The sequence below is a fragment of the Bicyclus anynana genome, chromosome 2, assembly GCF_947172395.1.
Source record: "Bicyclus anynana chromosome 2, ilBicAnyn1.1, whole genome shotgun sequence".
Taxonomy (NCBI): Eukaryota; Metazoa; Arthropoda; class Insecta; order Lepidoptera; family Nymphalidae; genus Bicyclus; species Bicyclus anynana.
In genome coordinates, this window is record NC_069084.1 from 13,292,817 (window position 1) to 13,313,347 (window position 20,531).

At 37.7% G+C, this 20,531-nt stretch overlaps 2 protein-coding genes across 2 annotated transcripts in view; one reads left to right on the forward strand and one right to left on the reverse strand.

Annotated features, from left to right (window-relative positions):
• LOC112050569 (uncharacterized) overlaps window positions 1-20,531 on the forward strand; it is a 92,189-nt gene that overhangs the window by 22,733 nt on the left and 48,925 nt on the right. The window contains exon 2 of the mRNA XM_052886022.1: window positions 11,280-12,159. Within this exon, the coding sequence (XP_052741982.1) occupies window positions 11,328-12,159 (832 nt within the window). The 5' untranslated portion in view covers window positions 11,280-11,327. The remainder of the gene's footprint in view (window positions 1-11,279; window positions 12,160-20,531) is intronic.
• LOC128198830 (uncharacterized) lies at window positions 17,860-19,767 on the reverse strand. The gene is made up of 2 exons (XM_052886015.1): window positions 18,731-19,767; window positions 17,860-18,649 (listed from the first exon to the last, which is right to left on the reverse strand). Exons 1-2 carry the CDS (start codon window positions 19,347-19,349, stop codon window positions 18,108-18,110), a joined length of 1,161 nt encoding a protein of 386 aa, XP_052741975.1. The 5' UTR covers window positions 19,350-19,767; the 3' UTR covers window positions 17,860-18,107.

Consider the following 20,531-nt stretch of genomic DNA (forward strand, 5'->3'; position numbering starts at 1 on the left):
ACAATTGTAAGTTTAAGTAGTTCAATAAAATTAAGCGGAAGGTCGAAATAAATCACGAAATATCGAAAACCGCTTGAAGAATAGGTACAAAGATGAAATTTGGCAGGGAGGTAGTTTATAGTTAATAGTTAATAGAAGAATGGATTTTGCGATACCGGGTTAAGGAAAACTAAGAGCTCTTGCAAGTTTTTAGGTTTAGAGACGTGATAGCCCAGTGGATATGACCTCTGCCTTCGATTCGGAGGGCGTAGGTTCGAATCCAGTCCGGGGCATGTACCTCCAACTTTGCAGTTGTGTGCATTTAAAAAAATTAAATATCACGTGTCTCAAACCGTGAAGGAAAACATCGTGAGGTAACCTGCTTACCAGAGAATTTTCTTAATTCTCTAGGTGTGAGAAGTCTGCCAATCCGCATTGGGCTAGCGTGTTGGACTAAGGCCTAACCCCTCTCAACCTGAGCGGAGACTCGTGCTCAACAGTGAGCCGAATATGGGTTGTTAATGATGATGATGATGATGATGATGATGATGATGATGATAAGAAACACGATTTTCACACGGATGAAGTAGTGGACGTGCGCTAGTGCTTGGAATCACGTAGGTAGCATGGGTCACTTTAGTGACAAATAAATTTATTTATTTATTTATTTATATAAAGCACGCCAACAATACACATATTAAACGTTAAAACATAAGATAACACATATTAAAGAGTTCTGATATGCATATAAACAATAGGCGCACATAACATTTATATAATTATATGTCAACACTTAACTAATTATAATATGTCAAATTTATAGGAAGGATTAAATGTCAAAATTAATTATTACCTAATTTAAAATTAATAAAATAGTATACAATTTTAAAACAATAGCATAAAGAAGAAAACTTAACTTAATAAATAAACAGACAGAATGCGTTCAGACATTCAGAGTTTTGAGTAACCTTTATATATTTGGTTCTGTGGTTCTACGCAACGTTATACCACTGCGCTAATAGCAAACGGTCACAGATATATATATTTTTAAATGCCATATCTGATGTGGCCCGAAGGCAGAAGAAGAACGGCGGAACGACTCTCTAATTGCGTCTCCTCTGAGACTCTGAACGGATTCGGTCAGAACCACTTTATATGGTATATGCGTGCAGTTATACATTACAGAGAACGTAGAACTCACAACGCAGAACGCAGAACTCAGAACGCCTAAACGCCTTCTGTCTACGCGAGCTCTAAAACATATTATAGTGAACTTAACAATCGAAGTTAAGAAATTGGTGTCAAAATAATAATTTGTCACGTTGTAGGCTACAGAGGAGGTCAGAACTGTCACGGGGACAATTATTAATCGACCGTGTTTGGGTGCTTTTTAGGTCAGAGGAAGAAAAATTGCTCAGTATAATATGAATTTATTAATTTGATGAAATAACTTGACGTACCTACTTACCTGATAATATTTAATCTGTAACTTTAATTTGAACTGACTTCATAAAACTCAGATATATTGTTTTTAATCGACTTCAAAAAACGAGGAGATTCTCGATTCACGAAATCTTCTTTTTTTTGTATGATTATCAAGGACGCCTAAACCGATTTGTTACTTTTTTTTTTGTTTGGAAGGGTATGATTTCCAATTGTCCCATAGTAATCATGCCAGGATCTGATAATGGGATTCTAAAAAAATCGAGGGGAACTTTCGGATATTTATTATAGGGACAACTACTGCGTTTGTTAATGTTTTCATCAAGTATTTTAAACTCAATGACGGTCTGGTGTCAATCTGATGATGGAGCTGAAATACAGACGAGGGAACTCCTCATCGATTTACAGCAGTTAGTTTAATTAATTTGTATTGATAAGAACTTTACACTTAGATGGGTAGGGACTCAATAATATCAATAACTAGCGGACGTCCGGACTTCGTCCGCGTGAAACTCGATGTAAACTTTCAACTACCTCTACCCTACCACTACCCTACCCCTACCCTACCCTACCCTACCCCTACCCTACCCCTACCCTACCGCTACCCTACCCCTACCCTATCCCTATACCATACCCCTACCCTACCACTACCCTACCCTAGGATTTAGGGGTTTGAAAAATGGATGTTGGCCGATTCTCAGATCTACTGAATATGCAAAATTCATCAAAATCGGTTTCGGAGGAGTATGGCAACGAAAACTGTGACACGAGAATTTTATATATTAGATTATACAGTTAAAGTAGTTGAATTCTATAACAAAAAGTTTGCGCAATAAAATAAGTCGCAAATGATTGCGAAGTGGCTTTCTCTACGTAAAGACCGCACTTAAAATCAATACTTTTATCTGCTGACATTATCGAAGTAATAATATGATACACTTTTCCCTGATAAAATGTACGATCGCAGTTGACCAACAGATTAATAACCTCAAGTATGTCCAGTGGCGTGCAAAAGTTTGTTGATCAGGGTATGCACTAAGTAAGACAAATTGTTTAAATATACTAATACCCATATTGGTCTTCACCAGCAACCTTTCCCATCAAGATGAGCTGTAGAAGCTCGTATCTCTCGTGTCGTAGCACGTGTCCTAGATACGCGACTTTTCTCGTCTTGACGGTCTGCAAAAGTTCACGCTTCTGATTGACGCGTCGCAGAACTTCGGCATTCGTCACTTTGTGAGTCCAACTGATAGCCAGCATGCGTCTAAAAGCCCACATTTCGAACGCTTCTATACGTTTCCTGATGTCCTCTTTTACTGTCCAGGCTTCACATCCGTATAGAAGTATGGGCCAGATGTAACAACGCAGGAGTCGAATGCGCAGAGGAATCTTAAGACTGCGATTGCAGAGAACTTTTCTCATTTTGTTAAAAGTACTTCGTGCTATCATTCGTGCTTCGTGCTACCATATTGGTAAAATCTGCATTTGTTATGGATTAACAAAATGTTTTTTAGGAGTATGCAGTCCACCCCTGTGAGAGTCTACGGTTGGTAAACTTTTTTTGTAAAAGCTACATTGGAATGCCCACCGGCCAATTTAACGTCGGCATATCGGAACCCAAGTATATTCCCGTATAAAAGTACATGGAAATGATAATATGATGTACAAATAAGGATACAGCCTTTCTTGATAAGTACTCTGTATAATTAAGATTATTATCCCTTTATTTTCTTATTTTGCTGAAAAGCGCTGACATTATCGCTATCTTCTTATAACGATCGCCGCCTAGACTCCGGAATACTTTAAGAGAGTCTTCAAGAGTGTCTTGTTGGCGTCATTATAATCTTCATAAAATATAAGATGAATATCCAACGGACAGCTGCGAATTTCTCGCAATTAGTGCTACCGTTTAGTGAAGAGTAATTTTCCACCATTAGTAGTATAATTATCTATACTAATATAATAACGAGGTAAACTTTGTGGTGTTGTATCTCTGGATCTATTTAATCGATATTTGATATTTTTTTTACCATTAGAAAGCAACGTTCTGTGTGAGTGTCTTATTTTATCCCAATACTAGCTGACGCCGCGCGGCTTCACCCGCGTGGTTCCCGTTCCTGTAGGAATACGGGGATGATATATAGCCTTCCGCAATAAATGGGCTATCTAACACTGAAAGAATTTTAGGAATCGGACTAATAGTTCCTGAGATTAGCGCGTTCAAGCAAACAAACAATCAAACTGTTCAGCTTTATAATATATTTTTTTTTATTCTTTACAAGTTAGCCCTTGACTACAATCTCACCTTATGGTAAGTGATGATGCATTCTAATATTAGTATAGATTCTCACGGGGCGTCATTTACTTTCTTCGGCGTTCTTTACGAGTTTCTTTACGTTAGGTGGAATTTCGGTAATTTAACGAAACACGCAAAAAGGTGATTCAGTGTTTTGGCATAAGAATAATAACACCTGTAGTTATTCTTATGGATTTGACCAAGTGGACTTTAGAGGTAATTTCCCTAATGGACCGACCGTAGCTATTTCGAAAGTGTTTTACATTATTATGACAGAGTACAGTAATTCCATTTCTACTTACCTTAAATTAGGTAGGTAGGTACTTTATTCATTCAATAATGGATATTTTACAATTAAAATAAATGATACTAATAGTTATTGGTTTCTTATTAAATTGAATAATGGTCGTACTTTAGCGTTTTCTGTTCTGTGGTAATAACATGCAAGAGAGCTGTGATGATTTTGAGCTCAATCGTTATCAACCCATACTCGGCTCACTGCTGAACTCGAGTCTCCTCTCGAAATGAGAGGGGTAAGGCCAAAAAGTCCACCGCACTGGCCCAATTGGCAGCCTTCACACACGCAGAGAATTTAGAAAATTCTCTGGTATGCAGGTTTCCTCACTATGTTTTCCTTCACCGAATCTCAATAGTTTGGTGGAAAGGGTCCGGACTCATCACCACGAAGGTTTTATCCCCGTCCGCTGGACTATTGTCGTACCCACTCCTAACAATCTTTGCCGACTATCTGTCTTGGAGGAGAACGGTCATAATTTGTCATATTAAAAAAATATATTATTAAAAAAATACTATTTAGATGCAAAATGCTAAGTCTTTGCTTCGTTATCCCATCATATCTTGGACAGAAATTGGCGGCTTGGCGAGAAAACCGTAGCGATTCTCTTGTTCAAGACGATAGATAGCGCCTAAATATATACGGTCTGTATTTTCATTGAGATATCGTAATATTAGTCGATTAAAGAATACATAGTAAGTACTTAAGTATCAATATGTATAATTTTAGATCAAGAATACGGACCGGAGGCATGAACACACAATGAAGTGATTTATCGCCTTTGATTATGAAATCAGTTTTTATCAGACATTGTTTGCTTTAGCATCAATCATTTTTATGTAAAGAATATCTAATGAATAATATCTTGTCTTTTATTACAGACTGGGTAGAGTTTAATTTACTTTACCTATCTAGGTATAATCACCAAAAATTTCCTTAATTTATGAAAATAGCTCGTACTCTGAAAATCTACACTAATATTATAAAGCTGAAGAGTTTTTTTGATTGAACGCGCTAATCTCAGGAACTACTGGTCCCATTTGAAAAATTCTTTCAGTTTTAGATAGCCCATTTATCGAGGAAGGCTATAGGCTATACTATATATTATAACGGGAACCATGCGGGTGAAACCGCGCGGCGTCATCTAATATATAATAAAACAGCCAGGTCTCTTTATGAGATAGGAAAAGGGATATGGAACTTAGACCCACCACGCTGCTCCAGTGTGGGTTGGTGCTAATGTTAACTTCGTTTAGCTTGGCAAACTCGTTCGTAACAGTCCCGATGGTTCGCGGGGGCCGGACGCCCCGTGCGCACGATTCACACCCGTGCAATCAATATAGTATGAAGTTAAATGAAGGTCTATTTCCAACGCCCAAAATTGAAAATGCAACACTGATCGAAAAAAGCGTCGTGTTTTAAAAACCCTGTCGTGGGAACATATACTTGGGAATGCATTTTGTTTTTGAACACTTTTTTAACGTCCGTTAAAAAAGCTCTCGTGCGAATGGGGGCTAAAACATCTTGCCCTGTCAACAAAGCCAATTTGCGACAGTACTGTACACAGAAACGGTTGGTATTTGCTAAACAATCAACTCGGCAGCAAAGGGGAATATTTTTAAAATGACAACATAAATAAAAAGGCTTTGATGTTCAAAAGAGCCTGAGTATATTTTCAATAGTTTATTTATTTAGTACTTAGTGACTGTATCAGCAGATTTTCCTTGTAGACTACAAGGAAATATATGAAAATAAAAGAAAGAAAAAAGGATATTTGTTTAATTAATTAATGATTTGTATAGTTATTAGGATAAGTTAGCTTAAGTTCCTTATTGTATAATTTAATACGATAAATATGTGATTGCCCTTTCAATTTGTCATAAAGAAAACGTGAACTTTTAGATCACGGTTTAGCCATCTGGTGTTTGGAGTTGGAGATCCTTATTCAGGAGGTTAGTGCTGGTATGTCCAACAGACCTCCAGTAGCTGGTTCTTTTAGAAGTTTGTATTTTAGTGTAGTAAGGAAGAATTGTATATTAGTAGGAAACAATTTTCCTAAATAGATACATTACATAGATTTTCAGCGAAAGATCCATATTCATTTTTCTATGAGAGATGAATGCAGTCGAATAGAATTATTTTTTGTTGTACTACCAATTAGCATTTAGATAAATCATATCAAATAGCGCTCGCTTGGAATATGCCTATTCACTCTTGACTTAAAGATCTATATTGAAGATGGCAGAGATTTCGATTTTCGGTTAAAGGTCCAAATTCCTTTATGTATGAGATATGAATGAAGTGGAATACTATTATTTTTTGTTGTATACGCTAGTGTGATAATGATAATTTTCACGACAAAAGTAAACTGTCACTGATTTTTCATCAAATATTCCATCATAAACAAATTTAGACTATGGTACTCGTACTCACTACAATGAATTTATATGATCGTTGGACATACAACAAATATGAGCATTGAGAACCTAAATCCTATTTAAACAAAACGGCATAAAACCAACATCGGCTGGCACGAGTTTTAATGCCATTAAATACCAACATAGATCTTCTATAGAACATTTTCTGAGCCGCGTAAGTCAACAAATGGTAACGGAGCGTGTTGCTGGCAAAACATTCAATATTTGCAGAACAATCGACTCTGACGGCTGTACTAGTAAATATAGCTTAATTGACGATATACCTTAAAGTCACATAACAGATGCTGACGATAAATTCAGAATTGTTTGGTGACAAAACACAATTTTAGTTACCACAGTTATGAAGAGAGCTATACTCAGTACAGTCAAGTAAAAAGTCAGTAGGTACAAGCTTTATAGCAGTTGTAAACATCTAAAAATTACTACTACCATATTATTAGTATATAATGTAATTTTCACTAGTGTGTTTCAAAATGGATTACTGATTATCATCATACCAACTGATGAACGTCCACTGCAGGACAATGTCTTTTGTAGGAACTTCCAAACGTTATGATCCTGAGCCGCCTGTATCCAGCGAATCCCTGCGACTCGCTCGATGTCGTCAGTCCACCTGGTGGGACTAACACTGCGTTTTCTAGTGAGGGTCGCCATTGCACCCTTACTATACTCCAATACTATTCGCTTGGGACTTGAACGTCCATCGGCGCTTCGAACTATGTTTCCCGTCCATTGCCACAGCAGCTTCGCGACTCTTTGAGCTATGTCGGTGGATCTTCGGTTCGTTGACTTTGTCTCTTCGGTGGATTCTTGCGGATTTCCGATTCGATTACTGATGAACACAGTTAAATTAAAAACCTCTTAATAATAACTACTATTACACTTACACTGTACACATTCATTTATAAAGAACTAGCGGACGCCCGCGACTTCGTCCGCGTAAATTTCGATGTCAACTTTTCTACTACCCCTACCCTACCCTACCCCTACCCTACCACTACCCCAACCCTACATCTACCTTACCCCCACCCTACCCCTACCCTACCCCAAACCTACCCCTACCCTACCCCTACCTTACCTACACCCTACCCCCATCCTACCCCTACCCTCCCCGTACCCTATCCCTTTCCTACCCCTATCCCACCCGTACCCCTATCTCACGCCTATCCTACCCTTACCCTACCGCTTCCCTATCCTACCCGTACCTCTACCCTACCACTACCCTACCTCTACCCCTACCCTACCACTACCCTAAACCCGGCCCTAAACCTACCCTACCCCTACACTTCCCCTACGCTTCCCTACCCGTACCCTACCCTACCCTGTAACTTTTCTATCTTACTCCTACCCTTAGCAAAATCGGTCCAGTTCTTCGAGAGTGGTGGTATGACCAAGAGACATAGAGACTTCTATGCTAATAATATAAAGGGTAAAGTTCGTGTGGTTGTAGGAGGTAATCTCTGGATCTACTGGACCGATTTGGAAAATTGTTTTACCAATAGAAAGCTACGTTATTTGCGAGTGTCATAGGCTATGTTTGATCCCCATATTCACACGGGAACGAGAACTACGTAAATGAAAGCGCCGGGCGTCATATAGCGGAATTTCTGCGTCTTTTAGAAATTTTGTAATATCTCCGAAACTATTTAAGTAATTAACATACTGTAAAGGGCAAGTCTTATCTCCATAATATCCTTGTGATTATTAAATAATTTATTTTAATAAGGATTAAAGTTTAGTTGTATAAATAATGACGTAAACCTAAGTATATAAAATTAATAATTTTTAAAACACAAAAGGTACTATATCTGCTAATATATAGAAGATAGATATATGGCGTCGCGGACTTTTTTGTAGAACTTTTAAAGATACATAAAGCCTCCATACATTAATTTCAATTTTTCACAATGGTTAAGGCAGCGCATGCGAATAAGTCTGTTTAAAAGGTTTTTAATCTGACCTGTATGACATAAACTGGGATAACTCGGCTAATATATATGATACCAATATAAAATATAGCCTATAGCACTCCCCAATAATGTAGCATTCTACTGGTGAAAGAATTTTTGAAATCGGACCAGTAGTTCCGAAGATTACCCCATTTAAAAAATGTGACAAACTTACAAACTTACAAACTTTACCTCTTTATAATATTAGTATAGATTACTAAGGCGGTATTTTTAATCTTTTACGTCGAACTGAACAGTTTTTTCTTTACTTTACTTTATTAAGCAAAAAACATGTAAATATAAGGGCTCCCGCACACGGGCCACCGGGCACAACCACAAAACGCCGCTACCGGCATATTTACTGTAGTTTTCATACATTTTATATGGACTCGCCGCACACGGTTGACGCCGGTGGCCGCCACAAGCTACAATCGTCGCTGCTCGCTTCTTGTAGCCCGCACCGGCCACTAAACGCCGCCACACGTCACTTGCGCAATTCCGCACCCCTCTCTCCCTTACCTCAGTAATCCTGTTAGAGTCGTAAAGTAGCAGCCACCGACCGCAAATGTCGACCACCGGCTATAAGTGGCTGTCGCGCGCTTCAGTTACTTTTGTAGCCCCTTCTTGCTTCTTGTGGCGGCTTTTGTGGTTGTCGCGTATAGCCCGTGTGCAGCGACACTAAGATGAGATCAATTTCGTAGTCACTTTAATAGAAATGGTCGAATGTCAATGGCTTTTTGAGTGTGGGTGAAAACACTTTGATGTCGACTGTAGTCGAAACGTGGAAGATAAATTAGTTTTGTTTAATAAAGTAGCTAAATATAACATATTTTATTTGTAATATGTTTTGTTATAGTATTGATAGACGTTTTTGATATCGATTATTTTTACAAACCGGGTAAATGCGAGAAAACGAAATAAATAAAAAACAACTTAAAATAATTAAAATCTGTTTAAGTTTTTGCTAATAAAGCTCTTTCATACGATACCCCACATGACACGGTTGACTCCATAACACTGCACTTTTTGTGATTTAATTACACTTTTTGGATTTTGCTCTATATTTGTACTTAGATATACGATGTTAGTGGCCATAAAAATTTAAAAAGTAATATCGTTTTATATTATATGAAATATACGTTTTTGTGGCATTTTTGTGGCAAAGCCGCCGGATATTTTTGACGTTAAATTTAGTTCCTGAAAAAAAGGCATGACAGAAAGACGGACAGACAGACATAGACAGACGTACAAGTAAGTTATACTATAAGGATTCCATTTTTTCCTTTTAGTTACGAAACTGCTATATTTTATTTTTTGTTTAGCAATTTAGTTTTTTTTTTTTGCTATTTTTTATTTAGTTTATTATTTTTCATGTTTTACAGACTATAACAAACGAATAGACTGCGTAAACTGAGTAATAGCGTCCCGCTATGGTCATGGAATCCTAAAAATGAAACGCGAGGTAAATCTTTTTTGTGTACAAAAACTCTTTGAATCTTATATCTTTGTGAAAAACTTCCAATGCCGAAGCGCCAAGAGTTTTCTTTCAAACGCTTTGTTTTTATGTGGTCTGGTTAAAGCTAAAGCTTTATTTTATAAAAGGTCAAAATTTATGAAACAATTTTATTCAGTTATTTTTGTAGGCAGCCTTTAATTTACTAAAAATGTATCTTAAAATAAACTGAATTTGCGTGGACTACCCACACATTATAAACGGATGGACCTCTAATTATGTAAAGCGTAACTGATTATGAATTAACAAAGACTATTTTTATTACGAAATATCTATTATTGTATACATATCAAAGTCGGAATATACTCCACTAGCTGACGCCACACGGTTTCACCGGCGTGGTTCCCGTTCCCGTAGGAATACTGGGACTTCATATATAGCCGACTTCATCGATAAATGGATTATCTAATACTGAACGAATTTTTCAAATCGGATCAGTTGTTCCTGAGATTAGCGCGTTCAAGTAAACAAACAAACAAACTCTTCAGCTTTACAATATCGGTATAAATTTAAAGCTCAAAAATCCGTTTTGAACCATTTTTTATAGTTGTTTTGTTAGATTTGTCTCTGATCCGAGTAATAAAATAACCATAGAATAAGTTTAACTAAATTAATGTCGGATTTATAAAAAAAAATATACGAAACCATAACTTCATAAAGTTACATACCATGAACTCAGTATGAGTACATGTTTACTCACGCAAAATTCCGAACATTTCCAACATTCAACCGAAGATCTGGAATATTTCCATACGTTACAAAACGAAGGGACTTTGTCACGTTGAAGGGAATCAGAATGTTTATTTATGGATTTTATGGCAACATTCTGGTGTAGCTGATTGATGTCAATTACTATAATTAAACATAATATGGCAACCTCAATTGATCCCGACGGGATCTCTACCACATCTGGACTTTATTCATCTTTGAATAGTCTGTGTCACACTTCACACTAATATTATAAATACGCAAGTTAGTGTGTGTATGTTTGTTACTCCTTTGCGCTGCGGCTACTGAAGCGATTTGGCTGAAATTTGGAATGGAAATAGATTTTAATCTAGTTAAACACATAAGCTACTGTTCATCCCGGAAAAATCTATGGTTTCCGCGGGATTTGTGAAAAACTGGATTCCACGCAGACGAAGTCGCGGGCGTCCGCTGGTACTGTATATAACTTATTTATAAAGTTATGTCTACTCTAATATTATTCCTACAGTCTTAAATAAATGTGATCATAAAAGTATAAATTTGATGTAAGCAAAAACTCAAGACATTCTCTAAAGGATATCGTGCAAAGTTACAAAATATTCAAGTCTGCGTAGTAAAGTGCTTTTGACTTGTACTTAAACAATTCATTTCTTTTCAGATTACGGGGAAATGAATCTTCGACCGCTGGCATAAAGGTGAAACTTTAATGATGGCAGTGAACAGCCCTAGCGGGTATCCTCCACTCTCTCCAAAGCCACTCACGCCCAAGAGTCCCCGTCACTTCGTATTCCCTCAAAAGAGTCCTTCCATTACATCCAGCACTTCCTCTTCGGGTTACTATACGCCACAATCCGGATGCAGTTACGACAAACATGGCCCACCAAAGAGTCCAATCGCTCACGGTCACCGCAGCCCAGCAAGTCCAAGGCACTTCCATTTCCCTCAAGTCGCAGAATCGCCCTCCGAACGCACGAGTCCCAGTCACTTCGACCGACCGCACCACGGGCTTCACTACACCACATCTCTCAAACACAGCCGCCGCGAAAAGTCCAGATCACCAAAGCCTCCTCCAGTGCATATCCACACTAACCCTGGCTACGTGTCTCCCAACAGAATGAGGAAATTATATGGTTCGACTTCCACAGTTAGCTCACCACGGCTGGTGACGTCTCCGAGCATAATATCGAGTCACACGGATGACTCTACGGATGCAATGCCCGGCACGCCGTCGGCTATCGTCAATGACGCAGACGACGAGGCCACTGAAACGTCTTCAAGGATTTGTCGAAAGTCCACATCAGACTTAACCGATTTAACAGAGGACACGCCGCAGACTCGCTCTACGAGCATCAGCAGACCATGTTCACCGATGCGGCGAGGTTCCATGAAAGGGGGCTTAGCTTACCTGGCGAGTAGACGGGGATCGCGGGAATCGACTATGTCGAACTGTGATTCGGTGGAGGACATTGGACCGCTTAACTTTCAAAACACAATGCGTGGTCGGCAGAGGAGGACTTCCAATTTCTTAGAATTACCAGGTTAGTAATTATTATTATTAGCAGACGCTCGCGACTCTGTTCGCGTGAAATCATGTTTTTTTTTCGGAAGAATAAATGCCTAAACTTGCTCCAAAATAATAATAATCTATTTGTTAATAATAATTAATATATACCTATAATAAAATCCGATAAATAGATTATTATGATAAATATACAGGGTGTCCCGTAAATAGTACGAAAGACAAAGACGTACCGCCAAGCGATTTAGCGTTCCGGTACGATGTCGTGTAGAAACCGAAAGGGGTGTGGATTGTCATCCTACTCCTAACAAGTTAGCCATCAGCGCTTCCATCGTCACTTACCATCAGGTGAGATTGTAGTCAAGGGCTAACTTGTACAGAATAAAAAAAAAATACTAAAATAACGCAATATATACTAGCCGAAAATTTACGGTTTTTAAAAAGTCAATATAACTTATACCTATTGACTTTTGTACAAAATACAAAAACCCCTACCTTCAGTGCAATTTAGTCATACCATGATTTTTTATTTGATAATATTTTTTAAATAGTTGTTTCAGCTAATCAAATTTTAGGTTTTTCTTCTACAAAAATAACTATAGTGACGAAGTTTTTGATAATAATGTCCTTAAGATAAACATCTTTGGAATTTTTATAATACTGTTTAAACTTATTTTTAAGCTAGATGTTCAACTTTACTAATACATTTATTTTCAATGTGACCGTTAAAATTACATACAAAAAAATTATTAATCATAAAAAAAAAAAAAAATACTTGAAACATCTATTAAATTTTCATTACTTGAAACAACTATTCAAAAATAATTACCGAGTATTAAATGAACATTTAAGTATTTTTTTATTAGCACATATTTTTTTGTACTGAAGGTAGTGATTGTTGTATTTTGTATAAAAATCAATGTAACTATAAAACCGTAATATTTCGACTAAAATATATTCCGTTATTTTAGTAGGCCTTGGTGTCAGCTGTCACCTGTAGAGTATGTCGTAGGTAATATTTACGGGACATCCTGTATAAATTTGACTGTGAATCGCAATCACGAAAGATGAATAAGGCTTACCAACACTTTTCATTTTACAAGCAGTAAGACTATTCTGGAAAACCAAAAGAAACGTTGTTTCCGTTAGTTAATTTAAATTATGCTCAGCTGAGTATAACTGGAAAGGACTCGTTTTCAAATGTATAAATAGAAATAATTTAATTTCTGTTACCCGTGTTTGAATAAGACCAATGTAGGCGTATTTTAATTGGCTTCTCTATAAAAGACCGATTCAATTTATAACGAAAAGCAATCCATGTTATTAAAACGGCTTCATACCTGTCTACCTGTTACTTTAGAAAAATACGTCAGGTAAATCTTGCAATAAGATTTCTAAATGAAGCCTCAATAGCTCAGCGGTAAGAGCGGTTGGACTCATCACTGAGAGGTGGTGGTTCGATCCTCACCCCGTTGGTATATTGTCGTACCCACTTCTAGCACAGTCTTTTCCGACTAGTTGGAGGGGAATGGGAATATTAGCCATATTATAAATGATGCGGCAAATATTCTTTAAAAAAATAAAATAAATGTCAATAACTAGTATTTTCTGAATGGTGAATTTTCTAAAGTTATAGCTTCAGTGCGATCCTTGACATTTAGAAGCCAACATAGAAATATCTTTTCGTTAGGATGTCAGTACGTCAGTAACTATGCAGTGCACAAACATAATAATACCTCATCATCATTATCATCATCATCATCATCATCATCATCATCATCATCATCATCATCATCTTCATCATCATATCAGCTGAATGACGTCCAGTACGTCACCGCAGGACATACACTTTAGGGACTTGTACGGGAGACGTCTGCATCCAGCGAAACTCAGCGGCTCGCTTGATATCGTCTGTTCAACTGGTGAGGGGTCAAACGTATACCTATAAATTCATAAATTGACGCAAGCTGGGCATCCAGGACCTCACGGTAATAGACCACATTCATACAAAACTGCGTCAACAAGGTAACCAAAAACTTAATAAAGTATCTAATAGGTACATCATCACAATTACTAACCTATTCCTTCTAACCAGGTTTCCGTCCTTATAGAAGAGAGGATATTATATAAAAAAGAAAGACAAATGATTTAACACATATATACACACATACACAGAAGACAATATATTCAGACATCAAAAAAGTAATTAAAATAAAGAACCTAAAATTGAGCCGAAAAAAAAGAGCCGTGATAGCCGAGTGGATATGACCTCTGCCTCCGATTCCGGAGGGTGTGGGTTCGAATCCGGTCCGGGGCATGCACCTCCAACTTTAAAATTGTGTGCATTTAAAGAAATTAAATATTACGTGTCTCAATCGGTGAAGGAATCATCGTGAGGAAACCTGCATACCAGAGAATTATCTTAATTCTCTGCGTGTGTGAAGTCTGCCATACCGCATTGGGCCAGCGTTGTGGACTATTGGCCTAACCCCTCTCATTGTGAGAAGAGACTCGAGCTCAGCAGTGAGCTGAATATGGGTTGATGACGACGAACTAAAATTAAAAGATATTAAATAAAATCATGCATTTGGTAGCAAAATGATACCACTCAGTATGTGTTACGATAGTGGTGGATCTACTAGCGCAGCGCTGGTTTTCTGTGGAGTCATGTGGTGACGCGGGCGGAAACCACAAGGAGAAGATATGGAGCTTAGTTAGTTTGACGGGTGTAAGGTGATAATGTTAAATTCATTAACAACCCCAATTAGATGTTAATGATAATGACCGGGATCGAGGCCTTAACGGTTATTCAGTCACGGCGTTACGTGTTATCCCCGTACATAATGATTATAATTTGTTTCCGTGTTCAATGAGCCGGTCACTATTAATCCCAACGCCTTCTGACAACTTAATCTAAGGGCGGACGCACTTTAGGGATCGACAGGACTTTTTATTCATCTGCGGACAGAAATAGTGAAAGTTTAATCTTTAAGGAAAAGGATTATTAGATGAAACGGTTATTTGACGTCTTGTGATAAATTTTGGATGATTCCAGAGGCTTTGGTAACCAGATCTTCGCAATTTTATAAAAGCTAAGAGTTTGTCATGTTCCTATTATAGTTAAGTATGAACATGGGAGCATTTTCTGGTTCATTGAGAGGTAGCAGTATCAATTATTGTGCTTGCGTTGTATAACTATACAAAGCATATTTTGAAAAACATTGTTTGAGATCAAACTTTAAAGGTTTTTAATGAGGGCCTCATGTAGTTAGATTTGTTAGCGTCCTTGATCCTAAAAAATAAAGTCTACTTATCAAATACAATTGCATGATATTATTTATAAAGGCATCGAAATTAATTAGAGTATTAGTTTTTTAGATTAAAAACATATGAAAAAATAAATAATTGTATTTTTATAATATTAGTTAGACTTGGATTGACCAGTATTATACAGGAGAACTGTAAATACTGAACAATCCAAGGTTAGTACTAGTATTTCATTAAGCTAAGAGTAGCAGCCAAGTGACCCAGTTGGAATTAGAACATAATCAACTTGGCATTTCCGTCCGCATATCGTACCGTATACAGAGAAACCTCCAAACTGAAACTCAACGGTCGAACATTGCGAAGGTGAAATTTATTCATACGAAGTGGATTGCTCGTTAAATTCATCTATTAAGTTAATTATATCCGATGGACCTGGCAATGGATGTAATTTGTTAGTCGTTATCGTTTATCTAGACAAGGCTGTCGTCATCAACTCATATTCGGCTCACTGCTGAGCTCGAGTCTCCTCTCAGAATGAGAGGGGTTAGGCCAATAGTCCATCAACAGTAATAGGTAATTGGCAGACTTCATACACGCAGAGAATTAAGATAATTCTCTGGTATGCAGGTTTCCTCACGATGTTTTCCTTCACCGTTTGAGACACGTGATAATTAATTTCTTAAAATGCACACAACTGAAAAGTTGGAGGTGCATGCCCCGGACCGTATTCGAACCCACGCCCTCCGGAATCGGAGGCAGAGGTCATATCCACTGAGCTATCACGGCTCTCTGGCATGGCTGTAACATAACATAAAGGACGGGTGCTTTTCCACCAGATATGTGCTACGCTACAACGTTACAATACTACAACGTAGCGTAGCACATCTCTGGTGGAAAAGCACCCTAAGGGTGCTTTCGCTACGCTACGTTGCTATGAACATAGATGCGTTTGATATCCACCACACGCAACAACGTTGCAATGCTACGTTGCTATGGATGCGTTTGATATCCACCACACGCTACAACGTTGCAATGCTACGTTGCTATGGATGCGTTTGATATCCACCACACGCTACAACGTTGCAATGCTACGTTGCTATGGATGCGTTTGATATCCACCAATCATATTCATTGGTGTACATAGCTTTGCACTGGTGGAAACGGATTCAACTATTTTTTATATCGGAAGAATGTGTGCTACGTATGCATGCTATGTATGCTTGCTATGTATACGTGCTATGAATGCGTGATATAGATGCGTAGTATGGATGCCTGCTATAGGCCGCCACGAGTGGGTAGCTATGTGTAGAGCAGAGTACCTACGTATGCCCGCGTTTTTACTTTGCGGCGGCGCATCTTCAAAGCACATATTACTCGCGCAGCTACATAGCTTAGTATTGGTGGAAACGGTCACATATTTTCGTAGTGTGTAGATTTCAAATCTTCGGAGCATAGCTGTATAGCACATCTTTGGTGGAAAGGCACCCTTAAGCAGCTGCGTGGCTACCATTTGATACTGTAATTGTGGTGGTACTCGTATCAGTTATTAAGTTTTTATAGACCAGTACAGCTTTTATATAGTCTTAGATCATATCTAATGAAGTCAACACAATACAAGTTGGTCATCAATACCATAGTATCACGGTATAAATTTACAAGAAGATGTACTTCTATGGGCATGCATCGCCATTAAAACTGTGATAGCGAATATAATATAATTTGAGTAATCCTTATTTGTTGAGTGTCGTCTTTAATCCTTAGATATGTCCTTAGAATTTGCCATATTGTTTCTTATGGGCGTACGCAAAATTGTATTGTGGAGTTATATATATAACGTTACATTTTCATGTTATAATGAATGTGGAAATAATAATATATCTATTTAATTTGGTCCATACCAAGTAGATTCAGTATACAAGCCTATGGTGAGTAGGGACATTAACCTCAAAAGCAAACAATACAAACATTTCATATTATATAGCAATTTTATTATAAGTTTCCAAGTATATACTTCCCAATCAATTCTTAGAGCCTCAATAGCTCAACGGTAACCGGACTTATCCCCGAGGGGTGGTGGTTCAATCCCCGCCCGGTTGGACTATTGTCGTACCATTCATAATACAGTATTACCCGACAAGTTGGAGGAGAATGGGAATATAGATATTTAAAAGATATGGTAAATAGTGGCTTCCGGTTTACGCGTTGTCAAGTGAACAGTGTGTGTTACATCGTGAGTGTTTAAAAAAACATATCGAGAGAAATATCAACTACCACAAAACTTGAGCGAGTGAAAACAACAAAACTTAACTGGTGAAACATAATAATACCAAACATTCCAGGATAAACTCAGTTTTTACTAGTGAAAAGTGCCAAAAAACGATCACAGTGCTATATAAATCCATAACTACGGTACATATATCTACAACGTGTATTTCCGGTGTACACTGTTCAATTCAATTCAATTTTTGATTTTATGGCTTGCTGCTGTACCAACTGGGTACAATTTACTTCGCCAATGTCGCGTGGGTAAGGAAGACACACTTTTAGAGGTTGATCGGTGTAAGCTGGGAATCAAGAATTGATTATTAATCAGCTTAATTTTGACACTATAAATAGCGGATTTTTTTTTTTTTTGTTAGTGTGGATGTTAGTCACATTTCTGAAAGAACACAAAATTAATATTGTTAGCACATATAATATTTACAGCTTAATGTTATTACATTGAATATATTTACATATAAATTTACAATAGGGACTAAACACAGACATTAACAAACACTCAACATTTAAAGGACGTGGAAATTTAGGAGGGAGAACATCATATAGGGGGTGGAGAAGTTTAGGGCAAGAGAAGAGGATATGGGAAACTGAGCCTTCGTCCAAACCACATTCGCACAGAGAGTGATCTCTCACTCTAATTTTGTTCAAGTGGACAGGTGTACAGGCATGAGCAAGTCTTAAACGGGATATTGTGGAGGTAACCCATCTGACAGCATACCTATGGAGAAAGAACCAAGGTCGCTTGGGTATGTCTGGTTGAATTGAGGCATAGAATTTACCTTTAATGGTTTTTGATTGGTTCCAAAATGATTGCCAAGATTTATCTAAATAGTTTTTTGCTAAGGTGCTGAGGTCATGTGAATAATTTTTAAAATGTTCCAATGAGCCAAGTTGTACAGCTGCCTTAGCACAAGAGTCCGCAGATTCATTACCAGAGATGCCGGAGTGACTGGGTATCCATGCTAGAAATATAGACAAACCCATTAGATGACATGAGAACAGAGCTTCCCTAATCTGTAGTATAATAGGAAATTTTGACTTACTTCTAAAAGGGTTTTCCCTAATGGAATACAAGCAGCTAAGGGAGTCAGTAAAAATAACAGTTTGTTTTATGTTATGGGATCGGGCAAACAGGATTGCCTCTAACAAGGCAACAGCCTCTCCTGTGAACACCGATGTTTCTGGAGGACATTTAAATTGCAAAACTATTTTATATTTGGGAACCCAGCAGGCTGCACCAACACAACTTTCAGGGGAGAGTTTTGAAGCATCTGTGTAGATGAACAAGTAATTTGACCAATTTTGATGAACAATTTCTTGAAACTTTGTGTTGGTATCAGGGGCTTCTTTAATTAGACCCAGATCTGTAATCACAGGAGGATTGTAAACAAGGGCTTCATATGATGTTGAATACAAAGGATTTGTTGGTGATGATGACAAGGGGTGTGGAAGATTATTGAATTTATCAAAACTATTAAGGAGACATGAAGGGGGATTACTAGGTCTAAGAACTTCTGACAATTGGGTTAATTTAGACCATAGAGGGTGGGAAGAAAGCTGAAGTGTTTTACTGATAAATCTATCACATAGATACTGTCGCCTGAGATGCAGGGGAGGATCAACACATTCAACCTGTAGAGCATTTGTGGGGGATGACTTCATTGCCCCTAAGACAATTCTAAGAGACCTATATTGAATTCTGTTCAGCAGTTCTGAGGTAGTTTTATTTAGGGGGTCTAAAATAAATGAACAGTAATCAATGTGACTACGAACTAGCGCATTGTATAATAGTTTTAAGGAGTAAGCGTGAGCTCCCCACCATACTCCTGCTACAGCCCGTAGAACATTGATACCTTTTTCACATTTTCTGGAAATGTATTGTGAATGTGCGAATCCGTTTAGTTTTCTATCAAGTATAATACCAAGAAATTTGGCTTTGTCTATCAAGTTGATAGGTTGTTCCTCCAAACTAAAGTTAAAAGTAGGGATAGATCTCTTCCTCGTAAACACTACTGCTTGGCATTTATCCACTGCTAGAGAAAGACCATGATCAGAGAGCCATTGACTTAGGTAATAAAGTGCAGAGATGAGACGTAGATGTAGTTCGTCTACAGAGCTAGAACTATGGTAAAGGATGGTACACTGTTTACAGCCGTCATAGACAATAGACATTGACATCTGACGTATCGTATTGGTGTTGCTACTACAAAATATAAATCTACCAAAGAAAAGTGTTGCCGACCCTAAACAAGTGTTGCCACTACCAAATAAAACCTACCAAAGCGGGGAAAATCTAAAAAACTGAAAAATGGACCAAAGTCAAATGGATACTTTGATTTTAAAAATGAACCAAGCTTTTATAGTGAGAACGGAAGAAATTAAAGAAGAATTTTCAAAACAAACCCACGCCCTCACTGAAAACTTCAATAAAACCATGGGAACTACAATAGACGAAAAACTGAACCCTTTAATGGAGGAGAACAACAGACTCAAACAGGAAGTGCTATTTTTGAAGGAAAAAATTCATAACTTGGAAAAAACTGCGAAGAAAAATAATATTATTCTCCACGGCGTTGAGGAGCGGGAAGAGAATCACTCTAATCTTATGGAGGTGGTCCTGAAAACCCTTAACGACATGTCAAAGGCTGCGAAAATAGAAGACTTTGACAAATGGGAAATAAGCGAGACTTTCAGGCTGGGAAGAAAAGACAACAAGAAAAAAAGACCGATATTAATAAAACTTACCCTGACCTGGAGAAGACTTGCGATCCTACAGAACAACAAACACTTTCCAGATAATGTGTACGCTACGGAAGACTTCCCAAAGGATGTCCTGCAAGTCAG